The sequence below is a fragment of the Telmatherina bonti genome (assembly GCF_933228915.1).
Source record: "Telmatherina bonti genome assembly, chromosome: 16".
Lineage (NCBI taxonomy): Eukaryota > Metazoa > Chordata > Actinopteri > Atheriniformes > Telmatherinidae > Telmatherina > Telmatherina bonti.
This window is the reverse complement of record NC_136614.1, coordinates 13,047,547-13,071,865: the sequence shown is the minus strand read 5'-3', so window position 1 is coordinate 13,071,865 and position 24,319 is coordinate 13,047,547. Positions and strand designations below refer to the sequence as shown.

Below are 24,319 nucleotides of genomic sequence, written 5' to 3'. Positions count from 1 at the left end.
AACAAAACTGCTCATCCCCACAAGCTTCCACTGGCTCAGGAAACAGAGATGAAAATGCCTTAGAGGTGCAAAACCTCCGGTACTCATACATTTCAGTCTCACAGCCTCACACTGACAACTTAACGGACTTAAAAACTGATATGAACTGGATGAACTTACTTCATTGACCGATCATTTTGCCTCATATCCATTTCATCAGCAGAATGACTGTCATCTGGTCCCGTAGTCTGTGAAACTGTTGGATCTCCACTTTGAGAAGCATCTGTTAACATGGTAAAATAATTTATAATGACTTTTTGTTAAAGTGGAACTATTATGTGCATTTCAGGCTAATTTATTTTTATTTCTGAGACCAGAAGGGCTGGGATTGATGGAGTTATTGTCACAAATGGCTTTATTTACTTCAGACCGACCCTCTCCGTAGGCTGTCAGATCAGCCTGTGGGCAAAACGAGTGGATTGAGACTCTTCCGCATTAAGCCCCGCCTCCCGCCACCGCACTACATCGGGAGCGCGCACCACACCTGCTTTCGCCGTCATTGTAACATCTCATAAACAGAAGGATTAGACTAATATGAACTCAATAAAAAAACAAAATACAATGTCAACACATAGCATACAGCCCTACATGTTGGAACCTGAATCAGAGCCTGAAAACGAAGTGGAAAACAGCAACCCACAGCAACGAATGCAGCAGGATGTCTCTCTTTGGTAAACTCACCAGCCATCGTTGGAAATAACTTTATCCCACATTTTCCACCCGCCTGATGTATTTGTACATGCCCTTGTTAACCAGTAGAAGGTAACCAATCACCAAACCTTATCCCCCGGGACGTCACAAGGATTTCCAAGTAGAAAAAACTCTAAAACGACGCGTTTTTCGTCGCCATGGAAACCAAACGGAGAGCGTGCTGGAACTCAAACTCAAACATGCGTTTAGGTGATAAAAAAAACAGTGTCGTTCACATGTCTGATGAGGATTCAACACTGTAACACTGTAGAAAGCTCAGAAAACTTGAAATACCATAATAGCACCCCTTTAAGCTTTTTCGGGTGACTTTTACTGGATCTATTTTGTGGCTAAAAATCCTTTTATATAAACAATATGTCACTTTTAAAGACAACTTTAGGCTTTTGTGGAAGCAATAATTGTGCCACTTGTCATGCCCTACAACACATTAGCAACAATCTGCTGGTCAGGATCCTTTTCCTCTGAAACAAGAGAAAAAAGAGCAATGAGCCCTAAAGCCCCTGTTGGGATGCCTGTCCTCTGCAGGACCTGATCCAGTTTTAATGCATGAACCATTAAACCAGACTAGAAACTGCCTTTAGATCCAGTGGATGGAAATTCACATTATCATTATTAGCCAATACCAACATGTTAACAATGAATGAATTCTTTGTGTTTGTTTTTCCAGTCACAAACACAAAGAAGTTCCTCCATGTCTCGAAAGATAAATGATAAAAAATATTTAGCTATTTCTTGACCTGAAACGTAAATTTACTGTCAGAAATGACACCAGGAAAGACAAAAAAAAAAAAGAAAGAAACTTCTTCAGGCAGTTTTTCTTTTCAGTCTTGAGACGTGCCTCATTCTTTTATTTACAAGTGCAGTGATGATCCTCTCAGGAGTTGTCATCAGTCTGCAGGACTTTCTGCCATTTTCATTCCAGTTTTCATGTCCATTTAACCCTTTCCTGCATAGTGGCCATATAGTGGACACCCATGTACAAGCTTTTTGCATATCCACGAATAAAGATGGTATTTTTGTAAATAAACCACTTCAGAGGATGTTAGTGAGTCATCCAATACATTTCCACTCACTGGAGAATAAATAAATTTGAAATCATTGAATATAATATAGTCAAGCAAGTTTTCCCTGTGATGGACTGGCGAGCTGTTCAGGGTGTACCCTGCCTGCCGCCCAAAGCCAGCTGGGATAGGCTCCAGCTTCCCCACGACCCTGAATTGGATTAAGCGGTTCACCCCATCTGAATGAATTAAGTTTTATAGGAATAGGAAAATGAGAAAAGAAAATAACGTTGTATTTCATGTAAGATTTAGATTATATAATTATGATTATATATTCATAAATATTTTGGAGAATACAATAAAATAAATCATAAATATGACAAATTCTAAATATCACTAAAAAAAATTATCATTGCATATGTCTGTGGAGGTAAAATACTGTATTTAAAAAAATATTACATTGTTTTTGGTTTTTTTTTATTATTATTCATGCATGAAAAGGTTAATGAACCTCAGTCTTTGCAAACACCTACTTTAGGCATGACAAACTCCAATTAAGTAACAGTCTTGGCTCAGGCAGATTTGTTTTTACTAATTTTCTAAAAAAGATTTATTACAGTCACTAAAAACTTCACCAAATGGCAGTAAAGGCAGTAAAAGCATTGACTACATCACTTTCTGATGTGTTATATGTGTTACAACACTGGTTCATCCATTGACCTTTCATTCTGAGAGTTTTTTAGCTCAGTTGTTAAGAACTTATCAAGAAACTACACATCACTGTGAAATAGTGAAAGTAGAAAGATTAGCTGCATTTTCTTTCATTTTTAGTTCAATGTCCTAAATGAAACCCACCACTGCTCCAGACCACAATATCTTTAACCACTCATCATTATTAGCTGTCACACACACACAGCTCCAAGTGCTTTAGACCACTGAAACATTTATCATAAGATGCTTTCACTTTGGACTCATTTCTGAGCATCTTGATGTGGAAATTTCCAGTTATATAAAAGCGAAACTGAAATTAAGATAAAGCCCCAATGTTGCATGAAGTTGATGTATTTCATTTATAATATTTTTTTTACTCTTAATATGCTTTACACTCTGTAATATTCCTGCATTTAATGATTCCAGTCTTCAAAAAGAAAACATTCCTTCTCAGTTTGTAAAAGTAGTTTATCACCTGTTCCATGTTCTTGGCTCATGTTTCTGCAGAAAGACAAAGACACACACAAAACTTAAGTCAATACCTTCCTGTAAAATGAAAGAAGACATAACATAGGAAACACACACACACACACATACCCAAGCCTACTTTGTGACTGCTAAACCCAACAAGATTTCACCAGCTCAGGAACAAAGCAGAAACTACCTTACATGATTAAAAACTACAGTACTCTGATACATGTCACAGTCTTACAGCGTCTCACTGAAAACCTGAAGCTTTCAAACATGTTTACTTACAGAACCAGCTGATATTTCTGGTCTTCCATCCTTCCGAGCAGAAAACAGGCTGAAGGCTCCTCCCAGTGGCTGAAACTGTTTCACTTTCACTTGAGAAGTTCTCACATGAACCACTAGGAGGCAATGCAGATCTGATTACTGTGTAAGTCTTTAGAAAGAGACAGGACAAGGATGAGGTGTGTGGTGGTTTAATTACTGCACAACAAAACCAGAAGCAGATTTATTGCCATTGTAAGTGAAGGCTTTCACAAACTAGGACCTTTTATTGGTGCAATGATGCAACATGGAACATAAAAATTGTGATAGAATAAAATTAAAGAGGAAGATAAAACTAGAGGACAAGCAATAAAAATAATCTAACTGAAATAGAAAATATACTTTATCTTACTATATGAAATACAATATACATGTAACAGCCAGTTGTAGTGTGAGATGGTAAATATTGTTAATGTTTAGCAGCAGAGGTGTGGAATGAACCATATAGTGCAAATGTAGCAGTGCTTCATATAAGATAATGCAGATAATACAGACTCCAGACATTGAATCCATGTGAGTGTGAGCATTTGGACTTTAACAGCATGTTTTTTCTTCTTTTGTTAATTTTTCTATTTCTCTCTTTGAAAAAAAGTTTTTGAAATCTGCTGACAATATTTAGGATTTATCATCACCTCATCTGTGTGTGTTGGACGTCCTCTTCTCACATTTCATCACAATTCAGTTCAATTCAACTTTATTTATACAGCGTCAAATCACGGCAATGCCATCTCAAGGTGCGTTACAGACAGTAAAAAGAACATAATGAAAGCCAGTTCATGATAGCCTACATTAGGAAAACAACAGATTGAGTTCCAGAGCAAGCACACTGGCGACAGTTGGAAGGAAAAAAACTCCCTTTTAACAGGAAGGAAACCTCCGGCAGAACCCGGCTCAAGGACAGGCAGCCATCTGCCTCTGCTGTGTGGGGGGGAAGAGGACAGAAAGACAAAACATAACAGCAAGTGCTACTCCCGGCCAGGGAGACCTGCTGAGACAGGAGACATACATGTTAATGATGCAACACTGTTATTGGGGCGGGGGGTGAGAGTGAGAGAGAGAGAGAGAGAGAGAGAGAGAGAAAACCTCAGTGTATCAGGAAATGTCCCTCAGCAGTCTAAACCTAAAGGTGGGGAGGGTGTCTGCTTCCCTAACACTAACTGGGAGCTTATTCCATAAGAGAGGGGCCTGATAGCCAAAGGCTCTGCCTCCTGCTCGGCTCTTTGAGACTCTAGGTACAAAAGTAAGCCTGCAGTCTGCGAACGAAGTACTCTGGTTGGTATATAAGGAACTTTGAGGTCTTTGATATATAGTGGTGCCTGGTTGTGGAGGGCTTTATATGTAAGGAGAAGGATTTTAAATTCTATTCTAGATTCAACAGGCAGCCAATGAAGAGAGGCTAAAACTGGAGAAATATGATCTCTTCTGCTGGTTCTGGTCAGGACTCTGGCTGCAGAATTCTGGATCAGCTGAAGGGTTTTCAGGGCATATTTAGGAGAGCCCAGTAATAGAGAGTTACAGGAATCTAGTCTCGAAGTAACAAAAGCGTGAACCAGTTTTTCTGCATCACTCTGAGACAGAATGTCCCTAATTTTGGCTATATTACGTAAATGAAAGAAGGCTGTTTTAGTAACCTGCTTAATATGTGGGCCAAAGGACAGGTCAGGGTCAAATATTACTACAAGGTTTCTCACTGTAGCATTGGAAGCTAAAGTAATGCCATCCAGGTTCATTACAAAACCGGAAAATTTAGCTCTGAGTTTTTCAGATCCAACGAGAATTACTTAAGCCTTATCTGAGTTTAAGAGGAGAAAATTTCTAGACATCCAAGTCTTTATGTCTATGAGACCATTATTAAGCCTATCGGGCTGATTTGTTTCATCTGGTTTAAAGGATAAGTATATCTGAGTATCATCTGCATAACAATGAAAGTTTATTCCATGTTGTCTTATAATTTTGCCTGAAGGGAGCATATATCGTATGAAGAGTACTGGTCCAAGTACAGAACCTTGAGGAACTCCATGACTTACTGTAGTTTGTGAGGAGGACTTGTCATTTACATGAACAAACTGAAGTCTATCAGATAAATATGATTTAAACCAGCTTAACGCTGTACCTGTAATTCCAATCACCTGTTCTAGTCTTTGTAACAGAATGTTATGATCGGCTGTATCAAATGCAGCACTAAGATCAAGCAAGATAAGTACGGACAGAAATCCTTTGTCTGAGGCCATAAGAAGGCCATTAGTAACTTTCACCAATGCCGTCTATAATTTGCTATCATCTCTGGTCCAGAGATTGCTTTTTCAGTAAAGGCTTGATTGCAGCAGTTTTAAATGATTGTGGTACATATCCTATCACTAAAGATTTAGTAGAGATGTATCAACTAGAGGTAAAATGTCCTTAAAGACGCTCATTTGGAGAGGGTCTAAGATACAGGTGGATGGTTTAGATGAAGCTATTATTTTAGTTAATTCAGAGGGTTGGACAGGACAGAAACTATTTAGACACAAGTCAGATCCTGGTTCTAAGGATCCTTCGGAGACCACAACAGGCTCAACATTATAAATAGAAGGAAGAATACTGTGGATTTGATCTCTAATAGTATCAGTTTTATTCCTGAAAAAATACATGAAATTATCACAGCTTAAGTGAGAAAGGAATACATGGCTCCACAGCGCTCTGGCTCCTCATAGGCCTGACCACAGGGCTAAAAAGAAACCGAGGGTTGTTTTTGTTTTCCTCTATCAATGATGAATAATAAGCTGTTCTTGCCACACGTAAGGCTTTTTGTATACAATTAAACTTTCTTTCCAGGTTAAGTGAGACTCCTCCGATCCTGATGAATGCCATTTGTTTTCCAAACGCCTATGCTGATCAATTTGAACAGGAGCACAGCTTAAGGGGGGACTCTCAGTCATGGTAGAGGGGAAAAATTTGATTCAATTGATTGTTTAAATTTTGTGATAATGTCTGATAAACATCTACTATAGTAGAATTTATTTTTGGTCAATGAGTGATAAAATAAAGTGAATTAAAAGGTTAATAGGAAATGATCAGACAAGACAGGGTTTTGAGGAAATACTTTGAGCTTATCAGTCTCAATACCATATGTTAGAACAAGATCAAGAGTATGGCCATGAGAGTGAGTGGTACCATTAACATTTTGTGAAAACCCAATTGAGTTTAGAATAGAACTAAAGGAAATATTTAAGCTATCTTTTTCATCATCAACATGAATATTAAAATCACCTAGTACAATGACCTTATCAGTAGTCAGCACTAACTCAGACAAGAGATCAGAGAATTCGGTCAGAAACTCTAAGGTCCAGGTGGGCGATACACTAATGCTAAAAGGAGCTGTTTTTCTGAATTCCATTTTGGATGAGATACATTTAATGTCAGGAATTCAAAGGATTTATAGTTAGTTTTGAGTTTAGGATTAATTAATAATTCTGACTGAAAAATAGCCACACCTCCTTCTCTGCCTGTAGTTCTTGGAATGTGAAAGTTTAGTTAGCTGGCGTAGCTTCATGAATACTAACATAATCCTCTTGCTGTAACCAGGTTTCTGTAAAACAGAATAAATCAATGTGGTGATCACCTATCAAGTCATTGACTAATAAAGACTTATTTGAGAGGAATCTGACATTCAGTAGGACACACTTAATTCTCTTATTTTCAGATTTTATTAGATCCATTGTTTTTTTATTTTTATGAGGTTTTCATGATTAACCCCCAAAATGTTTTTGTGTTGTTTAATTCTTACTGCTATGGAGTTGTATAAGGTCAGAATGGGGTTTTGGGTGGGCAGCGGCAGGTGGGAAGCTGCAGAAAGTGTGTAGGACTACAATTCTGCCTCCTGGTCCCAACCCTGAATTGTCAATTAAGCTGACTAAAAGGAGTCCATATTGCTAGATAAGACTGACCCCATCAACCTCAATCTCAGTTTGATGTAAACAGATAAATATTATGACGGTTTCTTCGAGAAACATTCAGAAAAGGTTTTATTTTTTTATTGCATTCAACACTTTTGTCTGACACCGAAGGCATTTTGCATTCTGTCCTAACTATAGAAATTTCACTTAAATGAGTAGTTTGCAGTCACTAATGCAACACTAAGAAAAACTATTCATTCATTCATTTTCTAAACCGCTTAATCCAATTCAGGGTCGTGGGGGAGCTGGAGCTGAAACCAGCTGGCTTTGGGCGAAAGGCAGGGTACAGCCTGGACAGCTCGCCGGGCCATCGCTGGGCCACACAGAGACAAACAACTACTCACGCTCACTCTCACTCCTATGGGTAATTTAGAGTAACCAATTAACCTGGTTAATGGCGGGAGGAAGCCCGAGTACCCAGAGGCAACCCACGCATACACGGGGAGAACATGCAAACTCCACACAGAAAGGCCACTGCCCATACCTTGGCCCAGCCAAGGATTGAACCTGCAACTTTCTTGCTGTGAGGCCACAGTACTAACCACTATGCCACCGTCAGAAAAACTAATAGATGTTTAATTCACTGTCCAGGACAAACACAGCTGTTCACCCCATAAGCCCATAGACGTTTTCCATTTAGACACTAGAAAGTGCAGCTTAAATTGCATATATATATATATATATATATATATATATATGTATATATATATATGTATATATATATATGTATATATATATATATATATGAATGATGTACATAATGACATCCAAATTTCAGAAATGTTTGGATATTATAAATTTGAACAAATGAAAACTAAAAGACCTTAAAATCACACAAGGCATTATTTTATTCACAACACATACAATGCATTACAGATGTCTATAGTGAGTAATTTTATCGTTTCATGCTCAAAACGAGTACATTTCAAATAGATTCTTGTTACAAGTCTCACAGCAAACACAAGAAAGACCTTTAGTAAATTTAAATGCTCTGCTTATATGCTTTGTTATTCTACTGTCTGTAGACCAGAATAAAGCTTTAAATGACTAAATATAATTCTCAACCCTCAATATTCAGATATACAATTACTTCAGTAGTACATGTCAGTTCATGAAATCACACTGTCATCAGCCCCTTCGTCTTGGTTCTTGCTTCTGCAGAAACATAAATACACAGAAAAACTTTGTAACTTTAAGTTAAAATGTCAAATAGCTCAACATAAGTCACACACACCCTAAACTGCTTTGTCACTGCTTATCTCCACAAGCTTCCACTGTTTCAGGCGACAAAGATACAAATATCTTAAAGGTATAAAACCTCACCTTTCAAGCCTCACACTGAAAACTTAAGACTACTGCTGTTTGCACAAAAATATTTTTGCGCAAGAACTCTGACCATTTACAGTGGAATTATATTCATATATACTGAAAATGGCACTGTCTCCCAATGATAAGAGAATCCTTAAAAAAAATTCCTGGATCCAGATGGTGATCCGGTGTAGATACCAGATCTGCTCGCCGCCCTGCGCCTGCCGATGACGTCACAGTATATGACTGGCTGGACATTGTGTACACTATTGTGCTTGGTCTGAAAAACCTACAGAAGTAGCTTTGCAGCAACAAGAGATTGTAGTTCTTTTACGTAGGATACACGGACAATATTTACAAAGAAATTTAAACAGCAAAACATATTATTTTAACTTTGTGTTGTTGAGCATTTGCTTGATGATAAAAAATAAACCCTTTATATAATTTATTTGTAAAATGTTTACTTTATCAAATGTGAACTTTTATTTCACATAAAAAGGCCATCACATTAAAAGACCATATTTTCTGTTTATAAATAATATCTTGGGATTAATTTTCACAAAAACAAAAAGTCTGAGAATTATGATGAAATACTCTTATTTTTGTACATATTTAAATATAATTGAATAAAAAAAGCTGATGATCCCACTATTATCATTGCTGTCAAACTCACTCTTCGATCTCTTCCTGGTAGATTCCTGCAAAACAATACAGACAAGTATGATGCGTTATACCATTTTATAATGATCAAAGTCAGTCTCCATACCAACTGTGTGTAAATGTGGCAGTAGATGATGACATATTGTTACCTCTTTAACACAATGGTGCAGAAAACTCTGGATCTTCTCCCATGAGGTGTCATTGAGGTTACATTTGAGGATATCAGATTGATGAAACAGATAATCCACTGTGAGGACGACATTGGGGTTTGTCACTTGTCTCCTACTTTCAGCTACAACTCGGTCGGGATCGTAGGTGTGATGCATCACCACCAGGATTACTGGTTTATTAGCTGAATGTGAACAAACATGATCAGAAACAAGATAAAACACATCAGATAGATGTGATGTTACACAGTATGACGTCTATGAGAATTATGAGAATACGTGGTGAGATCTGTGCTGCTGGTGACTGACCAGTAAAAATAGGCCAAAAATTATCTTACCAGCAATTCCACTGAGGCCGTTTTCAATGTCTGACTGAACACATGAAACAACAGGACAGAAGACCAAAAGGTAATCGCAATGATCAGCAGAGTCCGTTAGTTTGTGGCCTTTAGTTTTCAGTCTTTTAACAATGGATCTATGAGCTCCATTTGATTTTCCAGTCAGGATAACAAAGAACTTTATCAACTCCACACCACCTAAAAACAAATCAAAAAGATTATTTTACTTATTATTGAGCAGTACAATATTTTTTAATTGAAATTGAAATCTTGTACTGAGTCTTTTTTTGGTATAATATCTTCAGAAAGATTCTGTCAGTATGTAAGTCTGAACCTTTACCTCATTTCTTCATTTAAAACAAGGAAAATAGGAAATAAGGTCAAAAATCCAATCAAGAATAATAATAGATCACATCAAGTTAAAACAGTTGTCTGGAGAGTCCTCAAAGTTGATACTTGATAAGAAATTTTATTTTATTCCTTAATCTCTTCTCCCAGTTAAACCAGTTTTCTTGTCATTTCTTTAAAGGGTTTTCAGGAGGATTTAAACTGGTTTCAAGATGGTCGGTAAAAATGAGTTTTTCTCTCGATCTTGACAGCTTTTTGTTTTGTCCTCTGTCAAGTTGACTCCCCAAAAGTTCACCTATGTTGTGGTCCAGACTCTGGAGAGGATTAATCGCTCCACAAAACCTGTTGCCACAGATTTTAAGTCAGATTCTTGTGTCATTTGGGATGACTCAGCCTTTTCTCCTCCTTCCCAACAAGTCAGTCCAACTTTAAAGCGGCTCTTTGATGCTACTTCTAGTTTTCTGAGCTTTCTACAGTGTTATAGTGTTGAATACCCATCAGACATGTGAGCAACGCCGTTTTTATCACCTAAACGCATGTTTTAGTTCTCCAGCATGTTTGTTCTCGGTTTCCATAGTGATGGAAACAATGGGTTTTAGAGTTTTTTATCCTCTGAAATTTTAGAGACGTTCCAGGGGAGAGACTCTGTAATGGTTAACTTCTCCAGGTTGTGCACGTTCACGAGAAGAAAGCCACACCCCCCTCCACTGCTCAGCATAACTACTTCTAGTCAGAGTGGTCATTAAGTCCGCCTCGTTTGGGGAGCTGTGAATGTGCCAAATGAATTCTGATTCGGACCAAAGATGCAGACCCGGTCCAACAACAAACGCAGGTTTCTGTTCGCCACAAGTGGACTAAATACAAGTAGCGGACTACAAGAAAAGTTACTTCCTGCATTTGACGTAGCATTGCATTGTGGGTAAATACATAGCGATTGTGTTAAGAGTCCTCTGGCTCGTCTGTTGTTCATACTGCGTCCATTGTTGGTGTTTTTATAGTTTTCTTCTTCACGCAGGCCTTGTCCACTCTTTTGCTAAATACTAGTACAGCGCCACCTTTGGTAGGAATGAGGATATATTATCGTAAAGGTTTGGCTTGTTTGACAAGTGCAGCGTCCACATGGATACACCCCCTTGCAACTGAGGCAAGTCCCCAGTCGCACTGAATCTAATGAAGTAGCTTGATGTGAATGCATCCTTAGAGTTGGCCGAAGCCTGGAAACATTTTCAACTGGGTTTAATGGGAGATAAATATATGTAGACACAACTGTGGTTTATGCTTTGTGGTAATGCCTTTAAGCTGGGATGTGTGATAGGTCATTTTGAAGCCACATTCCTCTAAAGTAGGTCAGGTAGACAGACTGGACTGCACCTTTTTCACTGATTGTCAGGCCTATTTTAATCATTTTCAGTCTTTAGAAGATCTTAAAGTCTGGAGAATCATTTCTCAGGACAGTTGTGACAATGCACCTCGTCACCTTACGACCCTAAAATTCCACAATCTGGACTCGTTTGATGACACAGTGACATCTGTAACATGCATTTCTGGAACAGCAACATCCGGAGGCTGAGAAACTGCACTATAAATGTATATTTCCAACCTGCTGCAGGAAGTAAACACACTGGCTGGTTTGAATGTGTACAGCGGCTGATTTGGCAAAAGTAAGGCAAGAAGACACAATCGGAGGAAAAGCAGAAACAAGGGAGAGAGGGACATAGTTTAAGACAAAAAGAGAGTAAAGATAAGACTGTCTTTTCCTGGCTGGAGGGAGCTCACAGTACAGGTAGGATGCAAGTTGAATGCAGAAACATGGCTGCAGGTAGCAGGTGTGTGACTGAGAAAACCTGTAAAAGTTCTGCTGTGCATCTTTGAAAAGTAACAAGAGTTCCAGCTCCTCAGGAGCAAAATATTTAGAGAATCGAGGTTGGATTCAAGATCTTTGAATAATTATAAATGAAAACTACTTTGTGATTTTATCATTATATTTTGCCTGTTTTGCTTGTTTTTGAGTCACTAAAGGTGTTTTAGTAGATGAACAAGCCTTAAAACAAATCATAAATCTATAGCTCCTGTTTCACTCACTGCTGGTGAGTGAAGTGTATAGTTGACCAATAAAAGGGTCAATTATCCTTTTCCATTTAGGAGAACAATGCAAAATAAGTCCATGTAGACATCTACACAGCCCTAAATCTGCAACAGAGCAAATAAAAATTTAACTGGAAATGCTTCACTTTGGGATTCTTTCTTATCCTGAGACCTGAAGTGAAAGTTTAGTCTTAAAGGGGTAAAAATTATCGCGAACAAAAAAAACACAATGTTAAATTGTTTATTTACAATCTTATTTTACTTTTTTTTTTTCCATAATAAATAGATGCTCTAAATACTGGCTACAACCCATACCCAAGAACGCAAAGATTTAACAAATTCAGTCTTAAAACAAAATATGTTGACATTTTATAACCAAAAAAAAAAAAGATTAACGGTCACAATCATAAGGAGAGAGGCAGGGTAAACCCTGGACTGTTGTCAGTCCACCATAGGGCGTCTACATGTGACTTGTATTTTGATATTCAAACATTTAACATATTCAGTCTTAAAAAAGTCTTAAAAAAGCAATGTTGACAGTTTGTTTAAAGGAAAATTTAAAAAAAAAAAAGCTTCTCACATGATCCATTATTTTCGTTAGTGTTTCTGCAGAAAGATAAAAACAAAAGTTTATTTTACAACTTCTATCACAATTACATAAACACAGCAATCACACACACCCAAAACTGGCTTTTCACTGTTTGTCTCCACAAGCTTTTAATGACTCAGAAAACAATGATGGAAATAACTTAGAGGTGTAAAATCTCCAAAACTCTGGGTGTCAAAATCTCTGTGTCAAACATGAAAACTTAAAGCTCATCAAAATGGTTACTTACTCATCAGTAGAACCACTGCTGATCATTCCCCAAACTCCCTGAATTGCACTCTGAACATAATCTGTTTTGCAAAAAAGACAAAAACATTGTGTTGGCAAGCTTTTACAGATTAAACATGCAAGTTATCTTAGGTTTGTTTTTTTCCCTCAAGTGAAATTGTGTTGTGAAAGAATTTTCTTTTATTTTCTAACTGATTCTTTTTCTAACTTCGCTCGGTGTTTGGAGTTATGGTGTTATGGGAATCGCTTATGCGTGACCAACTATTGCAGCTCCAATGACACCACGTCTGTCTGTGAGAGACAGGTTGAGCCGTACCCAAAGCTCTGCCCCCACATACAGATACGGCCAACCAACCCCCTCCTACTCATTCTGGACAGGTTTCTTTCCGTGTCCGTGCAAGAGGGGATGTGAAGGTGAAACACCTCACTCTGTTATCAAAGAACCAGGGTTTACGTTAAGTACTTCCCGTGTGGAACTACAGCGAAGCTCCCTCAGCGCGGTCGGACTAGCTTGGTCTACTGTTTAACTGTTCGCAGGCGTCCCGTCCAGGAGCACGTCGCCGAACGCAGTTCCTGGCTCTGGTCTGCAACCGTGTTGAGTAAGACGTTAGTTGCACGGTCGTCGGATAGGCAACTGCATAAAGCAAGCTGCGTCAAACCATCTTTAACAAGCGGTCTACTGACTCCTGTGTGACTCGGGCTAACGCGTCAAGGTGAGCCTGTTGTTGGCCTGACATTAACCTCTTAGCAAGACCGTCTACTTCAGCTAATGTGTCACGGCGAGCTGACTCGGACATTAAGCAGTAAGCTCGGAAATAACCATCCGACTGGCGCTCACGAACAGACTAACGTGTTACGATGACCCTGTTTCTTCCCCGCATTCCTGCTATGGCTACGGCTGCCACCAACTAAGGAGGCTGCATCCCGCCCGTGCCCTGCATCGTGCGAGGCCTCCATCTCGGGCAGGGACCCTCATCTGATGTGTATAGTTTGCATGGGCATTAAACACGCCCAGAACTCACTAGCTAACCCGCAGGAATGCTCACACTGATCCGCCATGCCCGAAAAGATCCTCGAAAGGAGACTGAGGGTGGCAGTAGCGAACAACCAGGACCCCTCTCTTGCCGGGGCCACAGCCGTGGCTCCAGGTGACATCCATCAGCCGCGAGCCACCACGAGCTGGGCGGACATGATGGAAGAGGAGTCTCCGGTCATGCCCCCACTTTTCGAGGGAATTCTCGACAATGGAGGGTTCGACCCGGTTAACGAGGAAGCAGAGTGCGATGCTAACTCTGACCTCCTCGAGATGAACAACATGGAGGAAGAGGAGGATGACTCCAACTTCCCAGCCCAGCCTTCACGGCCAGCCAGCAGGGCAGAAATGCCCCCTGCAGCAGACAGCAGTTTATACAACGTATGTAAACGTGCATCTGCGAGGCTCGGAATCCCATGGCCCGCAGCTCAGGATGCTGAAGGGACAGAATGGGATCTGTATGATGGCAAGAGACTTCCACCAGCCAAGCAACCAGCAGTTCCTGCTTGCATGAAGGAAATGAGTTGTTACTGGTCGAGCCCTTACAAGAGCAAGCTTCCCACCAAAGGCTGCTCTAAGCTGGAAGTGCAAGTTATGGTTGAGCTGGGGTTGGCCGAGCCCCCAGCGGTGGAGCCTTCAGTGGCTTATCACCTTCATCTAAACCGCAAGTCACTCTCAGCATCCTCAAGTGTCTCTCTCCCCAGTAAGATGGATCGCCTCACAGCATCCATTTCTCAGAGGATGTACAAGTATGCTGCACAGTCAGTGTGCTCCCTTAACACAGTCACGCTGCTGTCTGCATATCAGGCTGAGATCCTTGAGGAGATGGGCCATCAACTGGACTCTGGATCACCTAATCCAGGGGAGAAGTCCAGGGCTCTGGTCAGGTTATGGGACTAGCAGTCTCTGGAGAAAGGGCCCTGTGGTTAAACCTGTCGGGCCTGGGTGATTCCAAAAAAGATGAGGTCATGGATGCAACTTATGATCCAACCAAAGGGCTTTTTGGACCAGCTTTGGAGAAAATGAGGGAGACAAGCACCCGCAGAAAAGAGGAGGGTGGAGCTTTCAACCACTGTCTCCCATGTAAGCCAAACCCTCTTCCCCCACAGGCTCCCAGGCCTGGCTTTGCAGCTGCAGAGGGCACCAGAGTGGGGTGAAAACACAGAGGCATGGAGGTGGGCAATCAAACCCACCTAACAAAGCTGAGAACCCAAGACCGTGGGGGAAACATTCCTTTGCTGCAGTCGCAGCGAGAAACTGCCGGTCCCACCCTGGGGAGGGCAAGAAGAAGCGGGCGACCTAACACCCCCGTGTTCACTGTCCCCTCCCTCCTTGGAAGAAAAGAAAACTGACAGAGGATGGACTCAGCCCAGTTCTTCAATGTTCAGTGGCTCCTGTGGTTACCAGTTCATCAGGAGCTCTTTTTCAGTCTCCAGAGCAGAGAGCAGAGACTCAGATGCAGATGAAACAAAGTTTATATTTTCATGCCTGCAAAAACACGTTGTGTTGTGCATTCCCCAAACTCCCTGAATTCCACTCTGAACAAATTCTGTTTAGCATAAAAGACAAAAACATTGGCTTGTGAAGCTTTTACAGAGTAAACATGTAAATATCTTAGATTTATTTTGTCATTCAATTGAAACTGTGTTGAGAAAGAAATATTTTTTTATTTTCTAACACAGGTTTAAGTCGCTACTATAGACTTCTTTTGACTATCGTGACAACAATATTTGTTCTAGTCATGCTGTACAGTACAATACAACTATGCAGGATTCTGCCTCCCAAAATGCAAATAAAAGAACAATAAGCCCATGGGCATTCACAATATTTTAATTATACATCCATTTTCTTAACTGCTTGTTCCAGTTAAGGGTTGCAGGGAAGCTGGAATCTATCCCAGCAAATTAAGTTTGCATAAATGTCTAATTAATTTGATTACATAAGCTGAAATATATTTGTATTTATCATTTTCAATATAATTTTTTTTTAAAAAGTGACCTTAAAATTTAACATCACGACTGCAGACACACTTACCGATCACAGAGGGAGAATCCTGGAAAAATTAATGAATACAGACAAAAGGTGAGTTACATCATTTATCATTCAAATCCTGGATGTACTGACGACAATCAATCAACTCCACACTAACTGTGTGTAAATGAGGCAGTAGAGGATTAAATCTTGTTACCTCTTTAACAGGAAGGTGAAGAAAGCTCTGGATCTTCTCCCATGAGGTGTCATTGAGGTTACATTTGAGGAGATCAGATTGATGGAACAGATAATCCACTGTGAGGACGACATTGGGGTTTGTCACTTGTCTCCTACTTTCAGCTACGACTCGGTCGGGATCGAAGGTGTGATGCATCACCACCAGGATTACTGGTTTATTAGCTGGAAGTGAACAAACATGATCAGAAACAAGATAAAAAATACATCAGATAGATGTTACAGAATATGACATCTGAGAATCATGAGAATATTTGGTGAGATTAGTAGTGGTGGTGAGTGATCAGTAGAAAACTGGCCAAAAATGTTCTTACCAGTAATTTCACTGAGGCCATTTTCAATGTCTGACTGAACACGTGAAGCAACAGGACAGAAGACCAAAAGATAATCGTATTGATCAGCAGAGTCCACTTCTTTATGGCCTTTAGTTTTCAGCTTATCAACAATGGATTTATGAGCTCCATTTGATTTTCCAGTCACGATCACAGAGAACTTTCTCCATGACTCCACATCAGCTAAAAACAAATCAAAATGATTATTTAACTTATTGGTGAGCTGCATAACAAAAGTTTCTGCAAGCAAAATGTTAACTTTATGTGTACATGGATGGATCAACTAAAAATCAAAGTACATCTCTCCAATTCTATCAGGTCTTGTAACAATGTTGGCAGTTTATGTACTAATATTCTTACCTGATTCATCTTTTTGGCTCGTTTGTCTGCAGAAACATAAAGACAGAACTTTAGTCGACTTTTTCAGTCACAATTACACAAAACTCCACATACTAATCACACCCAAACATGATTTGTCACTGCTCATCTCCACAAGCTTCTAATGGCTCAGAAAAAAATCAGTTATCGTATAGGTGTAAAATTCACCTCACAGCCTCATCCTGAAAACTTAAAGTACTGAAATACAATGTTGTATGAATGGTAGGAACTGTCTGAACTTACTGAGAGGACGGATCATTTTGCTGCACATCCATCTCGTCTGGTGCAGGAGATGGTAATTATTGAATATTATGAAATATAATCACCAACCATTAATATTCCAACATTTAATTATTTCAGCCTTGAAAAAAACATGTCAGTTCATAAAACATTTTCCTCACCAGCTCCATCTTCTTGTTTCATTTTTCTGCAGAAAGATGAATAAATTTTTTGTGCGTATTTAACACTTTAATCAAAATGAAAGAAAGCTCAACATGGCAGTCACACGCACACACACACACACACACACACACACACACACACACACACACACACACACGCACAACTCATGCCACTGCTCATCTCCATAAGCTTTTAATGTTACAAGACAGATAAAAAAAATATCATGGAGGTATAAAACCTACAGAACTCTGATACATGTCAGTCTCACAGCCTCACACTGACAACTTAAAGGACTTAAATACTGATATGAACTGGATGAACTTACTTCATGTAAGGATCATTTTGCTGCATATCTGTCTCCTCAGTAGAATTAAGTCTTGTTCTTCCTATTGGAAAGTAAAATTAAATGTTGTGACTATTGAATTTCCTGTAAGATTAAAAGCAATAACACATCTGTAGAAACAGCATAAACACACACACAGCTCTGACTCTCCTGCAGACAAGAGAACTATTTTGGTGAGTTAATCATTTCAGATTATTTTATAACTTTTACGATTTAACTGTGGAAAATGTCTGGACATAAAATAAATTTAAACCGCAGGGCTGCATTTAAAAAAACACACAATATTAAAGTTTTACTGTCTGTAGACCAGAAGAGCTTTAAATGATCTCTGCTGTAATTACTAAATATATTCAGACCCTTTAAAACTCTGTCATGCAAATATTAGTCTATAAAATTATCCGTTTATGAAAACATCTCACCAGCTCCATTTTCTTGTTTCATGTTTCTGCAAAATAATAAATACACAGAAAAAACAGTCACACTTTCACAAAATGACAAAGCTCAACATGACAGTCTCACACACAAAGCTGCTTCCACTGGCTCAGGAAACAACGATGAAATTATCTTAGAGGTATAAAACCTCCAGAACTCTGATACATGTCAGTCTCGCAGCCTCACACTGACAACTTAAAGGACTGAAATACTGATATGAACTGTGTGAACTTACTTCATGTAAGGATCATTTTGCTGCATATCTGTCTCCTCAGTAGAATCACTGCTGTCTGTATCAGGAGACACTGAAGCTGAAATTTCATTTTGAGAAGAATCTATTTACACAAACTACTACCATCAATATATCTTCAAACAAATAACAATTTGTCTTGTTCTTCCTTTTGTAGAGTAAAATTTATTGTTGTGACTTTTGAAAGGATGAATCATCACATTTCCTGTATGATTAAAAGCAATAACACATCTGTAGAAGCAGCATAAACACCCACACAGCTCTGACTCTCCTGCAGACAAGAAAACTATTTAAGTGAGTTAATCATTTCAGATTATTTTATAACTCTGACTATTTAACTGTAAAAATTTCTAGACATAAAAGAAATTTAAACGACAGTGTTGTGTTTAAAAAAAAAACAAAACACCACAATGTTAAATAAAGTTCTGTCTGTGGACCAGAAGAGCTTGAAATTACATCTGCTGTAATACTAAATATATTCACACCCTTTAAAACTCTGTCATGCAAATATAGTCGATAAAATTATCCGTTTATAAAAACGTCATCTCACCAGCTCCATCTTCTCGTTTCATGTCTCTGCAAAATGATAAATACACAGTAATGACTTCATTTACCACCTTCACAGAATGTCGTAAAACACAACATTGCAGTCACGCACACGCACAAACAAAACTGCTCATCCCCACAAGCTTCCACTGGCTCAGGAAACAGAGATGAAAATGCCTTAGAGGTGCAAAACCTCCGGTACTCATACATTTCAGTCTCACAGCCTCACACTGACAACTTAACGGACTTAAAAACTGATATGAACTGGATGAACTTACTGCATTGACCGATCATTTTGCCTCATATCCATTTCATCAGCAGAATGACTGTCATCTGGTCCCGTAGTCTGTGAAACTGTTGGATCTCCACTTTGAGAAGCATCTGTTAACATGGTAAAATAATTTATAATGACTTTTTGTTAAAGTGGAACTATTATGTGCATTTCAGGCTAATTTATTTTTATTTCTGAGACCAGAAGGGCTGGGATTGATGGAGTTATTGTCACAAATGGCTTTATTTACTTCAGACCGACCCTCTCCGTAGGCTGTCAGATCAGCCTGTGGGCAAAACGAGTGGATTGAGACTCTTCCGCATTAAGCCCCGCCTCCCGCCACTGCACTACATCGGGAGCGCGCACCGCACCTGCTTTCACCATCATTGTAACGTCTCATAAACAGAAGGATTAGGCTAATATGAACTCAATAAAAAAAGAAAATACAATGTCAACACATAGCATACAGCCCTACATGTTGGAACCTGAATCAGAGCCTGAAAACGAAGTGGAAAACAGCAACCCACAGCAACGAATGCAGCAGGATGTCTCTCTTTGGTAAACTCACCAGCCATCGTTGGAAATAACTTTATCCCACGTTTTCCACCCGCCTGATGTATTTGTACATGCCCTTGTTAACCAGTAGAAGGTAACCAATCACCGAACCTTATCCCCCGGGACGTCACAAGGATTTCCAAGTAGAAAAAACTCTAAAACGACGCGTTTTTCGTCGCCATGGAAACCAAACGGAGCGCGTGCTGGAACTCAAACTCAAACATGCGTTTAGGTGATAAAAAAAAAACAGTGTCGTTCACATGTCTGATGAGGATTCAACACTGTAACACTGTAGAAAGCTCAGAAAACTTGAAATACCATAATAGCACCCCTTTAAGCTTTTTCGGGTGACTTTTACTGGATCTATTTTGTGGCTAAAAATCCTTTTATATAAACAATATGTCACTTTTAAAGACAACTTTAGGCTTTTGTGGAAGCAATAATTGTGCCACTTGTCATGCCCTACAACACATTAGCAACAATCTGCTGGTCAGGATCCTTTTCCTCTGAAACAAGAGTGAAAAAGAGCAATGAGCCCTAAAGCCCCTGTTGGGATGCCTGTCCTCTGCAGGACCTGATCCAGTTTTAATGCATGAACCATTAAACCAGACTAGAAACTGCCTTTAGATCCAGTGGATGGAAATTCACATTATCATTATTAGCCAATACCAACATGTTAACAATGAATGAATTCTTTGTGTTTGTTTTTCCAGTCACAAACACAAAGAAGTTCCTCCATGTCTCGAAAGATAAATGATAAAAAATATTTAGCTATTTCTTGACCTGAAACGTAAATTTACTGTCAGAAATGACACCAGGAAAGACAAAAAAAAAAAAAGAAACTTCTTCAGGCAGTTTTTCTTTTCAGTCTTGAGACGTGCCTCATTCTTTTATTTACAAGTGCAGTGATGATCCTCTCAGGAGTTGTCATCAGTCTGCAGGACTTTCTGCCATTTTCATTCCAGTTTTCATGTCCATTTAACCCTTTCCTGCATAGTGGCCATATAGTGGACACCCATGTACAAGCTTTTTGCATATCCACGAATAAAGATGGTATTTTTGTAAATAAACCACTTCAGAGGATGTTAGTGAGTCATCCAATACATTTCCACTCACTGGAGAATAAATAAATTTGAAATCATTGAATATAATATAGTCAAGCAAGTTTTCCCTGTGATGGACTGTAAAGGGCTGTTCAGGGTGTACCCTGCCTGCCGCCCAAAGCCAGCTGGGATAGGCTCCAGCTTCCCCACGACCCTGAATTGGATTAAGCGGTTCACCCCATCTGAATGAATTAAGTTTTATAGGAATAGGAAAATGAGAAAAGAAAATAACGTTGTATTTCATTTAAGATTTAGATTATATAATTATGATTATATATTCATAAATATTTTGGAGAATACAATAAAATAAATCATAAATATGACAAATTCTAAATATCACAAAAAAAAATTATCATTGCATATGTCTGTGGAGGTAAAATACTGTATTTAAAAAAAATATTACATTGTTTTTTGTTTTTTTTTATTATTATTCATGCATGAAAAGGTTAATGAACCTCAGTCTTTGCAAACACCTACTTTAGGCATGACAAACTCCAATTAAGTAACAGTCTTGGCTCAGGCAGATTTGTTTTTACTAATTTTCTAAAAAAGATTTATTACAGTCACTAAAAACTTCACCAAATGGCAGTAAAGGCAGTAAAAGCATTGACTACATCACTTTCTGATGTGTTATATGTGTTACAACACTGGTTCATCCATTGACCTTTCATTCTGAGAGTTTTTTAGCTCAGTTGTTAAGAACTTATCAAGAAACTACACATCACTGTGAAATAGTGAAAGTAGAAAGATTAGCTGCATTTTCTTTCATTTTTAGTTCAATGTCCTAAATGAAACCCACCACTGCTCCAGACCACAATATCTTTAACCACTCATCATTATTAGCTGTCACACACACACAGCTCCAAGTGCTTTAGACCACTGAAACATTTATCATAAGATGCTTTCACTTTGGACTCATTTCTGAGCATCTTGATGTGGAAATTTCCAGTTATATAAAAGCTAAACTGAAATTAAGATAAAGCCCCAATGTTGCATGAAGTTGATGTATTTCATTTATAATATTTTTTTTTTACTCTTAATATGCTTTACACTCTGTAATATTCCTGCATTTAATGATTCCAGTCTTCAAAAAGAAAACATTCCTTCTCAGTTTATAAAAGTAGTTTATCACCTGTTCCATGTTCTTGGCTCATGTTTCTGCAGAAAGACAAAGACACACACAAAACTTAAGTCAATACCTTCCAGCAAAATGAAAGAAGACTAAACATAGGAAACACACACACACACACACACACATACCCAAGCCTACTTTGTGACTGCTAAACCCAACAAGATTTCACCAGCTCAGGAACAAAGCAGAAACTACCTTACATGATTAAAAACTACAGTACTCTGATACATGTCACAGTCTTACAGCGTCTCACTGAAAACCTGAAGCTTTCAAACATGTTTACTTACAGAACCAGCTGATATTTCTGGTCTTCGATCCTTCCGAGCAGAAAACAGGCTGAAGGCTCCTCCCAGTGGCTGAAACTGTTTCACTTTCACTTGAGAAGTTCTCACATGAACCACTAGGAGGCAATGCAGATCTGATTACTGTGTAAGTCTTTAGAAAGAGACAGGACAAGGACGGGGTGTGTGGTGGTTTAATTACTGCACAACAAAACCAGAAGCAGATTTATTGCCATTGTAAGTGAAGGCTTTCACAAACTAGGACCTTTTATTGGTGCAATGATGCAACATGGAACATAAAAATTGTGATAGAATAAAATTAAAGAGGAAGATAAAACTAGAGGACAAGCAATAAAAATAATCTAACTGAAATAGAAAATATACTTTATCTTACTATATGAAATACAATATACATGTAACAGCCAGTTGTAGTGTGAGATGGTAAATATTGTTAATGTTTAGCAGCAGAGGTGTGGAATGAACCATATAGTGCAAATGTAGCAGTGCTTCATATAAGATAATGCAGATAATACAGACTCCAGACATTGAATCCATGTGAGTGTGAGCATTTGGACTTTAACAGCATGTTTTTTCTTCTTTTGTTAATTTTTCTATTTCTCTCTTTGAAAAAAAGTTTTTGAAATCTGCTGACAATATTTAGGATTTATCATCACCTCATCTGTGTGTGTTGGACGTCCTCTTCTCACATTTCATCACAATTCAGTTCAATTCAACTTTATTTATACAGCGTCAAATCACGGCAATGCCATCTCAAGGTGCGTTACAGACAGTAAAAAGAACATAATGAAAGCCAGTTCATGATAGCCTACATTAGGAAAACAACAGATTGAGTTCCGGAGCAAGCACACTGGCGACAGTGGGAAGGAAAAAAAACTCCCTTTTAACAGGAAGGAAACCTCTGGCAGAACCCGGCTCAAGGACAGGCAGCCATCTGCCTCTGCTGTGTTGGGGGGAAGAGGACAGAAAGACAAAACATAACAGCAAGTGCTACTCCCGGCCAGGGAGACCTGCTGAGACAGGAGACATACATGTTAATGATGCAACACTGTTATTGGGGCGGGGGGTGAGAGAGAGAGAGAGAGAGAGAGAGAGAAAACCTCAGTGTATTAGGAAATGTCCCTCAGCAGTCTAAACCTAAAGGTGGGGAGGGTGTCTGCTTCCCTAACACTAACTGGGAGCTTATTCCATAAGAGAGGGGCCTGATACCCAAAGGCTCTGCCTCCTGCTCGGCTCTTTGAGACTCTAGGTACAAAAGTAAGCCTGCAGTCTGCGAACGAAGTACTCTGGTTGGTATATAAGGAACTTTGAGGTCTTTGATATATAGTGGTGCCTGGTTGTGGAGGGCTTTATATGTAAGGAGAAGGATTTTAAATTCTATTCTAGATTCAACAGGCAGCCAATGAAGAGAGGCTAAAACTGGAGAAATATGATCTCTCATGCTGGTTCTGGTCAGGACTCTGGCTGCAGAATTCTGGATCAGCTGAAGGGTTTTCAGGGCATATTTAGGAGAGCCCAGTAATAGAGAGTTACAGGAATCTAGTCTCGAAGTAACAAAAGCGTGAACCAGTTTTTCTGCATCACTCTGAGACAGAATGTCCCTAATTTTGGCTATATTACGTAAATGAAAGAAGGCTGTTTTAGTAACCTGCTTAATATGTGGGCCAAAGGACAGGTCAGGGTCAAATATTACTACAAGGTTTCTCACTGTAGCACTGGAAGCTAAAGTAATGCCATCCAGGTTCATTACAAAACCGGAAAATTTAGCTCTGAGTTTTTCAGATCCAACGAGAATTACTTCAGTCTTATCTAAGTTTAAGAGGAGAAAATTTCTAGACATCCAAGTCTTTATGTCTATGAGACCATTATTAAGCCTATTGGGCTGATTTGTTTCATCTGGTTTAAAGGATAAGTATATCTGAGTATCATCTGCATAACAATGAAAGTTTATTCCATGTTGTCTTATAATTTTGCCTGAAGGGAGCATATATCGTATGAAGAGTACTGGTCCAAGTACAGAACCTTGAGGAACTCCATGACTTACTGTAGTTTGGGAGGAGGACTTGTCATTTACATGAACAAACTGA

At 39.0% G+C, this 24,319-nt stretch overlaps 1 protein-coding gene across 1 annotated transcript; it reads right to left on the bottom strand.

Annotated features, from left to right (window-relative positions):
• Nucleotides 1–8,181: 8,181 nt before the first annotated feature.
• On the bottom strand, nucleotides 8,182–22,285 carry LOC306767339 (uncharacterized protein). The gene is made up of 19 exons (XM_079255277.1): nucleotides 22,221–22,285; nucleotides 21,934–21,959; nucleotides 19,151–19,253; nucleotides 18,877–18,902; nucleotides 18,312–18,366; nucleotides 18,064–18,089; nucleotides 17,627–17,687; nucleotides 17,301–17,326; nucleotides 17,143–17,179; nucleotides 16,882–16,907; nucleotides 16,504–16,704; nucleotides 16,152–16,354; nucleotides 15,998–16,016; nucleotides 12,932–12,992; nucleotides 12,676–12,701; nucleotides 9,663–9,860; nucleotides 9,307–9,509; nucleotides 9,171–9,195; nucleotides 8,182–8,344 (listed from the first exon to the last, which is right to left on the bottom strand). Exons 2-19 carry the CDS (start codon nucleotides 21,953–21,955, stop codon nucleotides 8,307–8,309), a joined length of 1,356 nt encoding a protein of 451 aa, XP_079111403.1. The 5' UTR covers nucleotides 21,956–21,959; nucleotides 22,221–22,285; the 3' UTR covers nucleotides 8,182–8,306.
• Between the last annotated feature and the right edge of the window lie 2,034 nt (nucleotides 22,286–24,319).

What these genes read in the sequence shown, in the direction of transcription:
- LOC306767339 (XM_079255277.1), bottom strand. Translation starts at nt 21,955, where the DNA reads ATGAGCCAAGAACATGGAACAG. An exon ending in GAGCCAAAAAGATGAATCAG is followed by an intron (nt 16,705 to 16,881) that starts GTAAGAATATTA and finishes ATTTGTTTTTAG; the next exon opens with CTGATGTGGAGTCATGGAGA. An exon ending in TACCAGGAAGAGATCGAAGA is followed by an intron (nt 8,345 to 9,170) that starts GTGAGTTTGACA and finishes ATGTTTCTGCAG; the next exon opens with AAGCAAGAACCAAGACGAAG.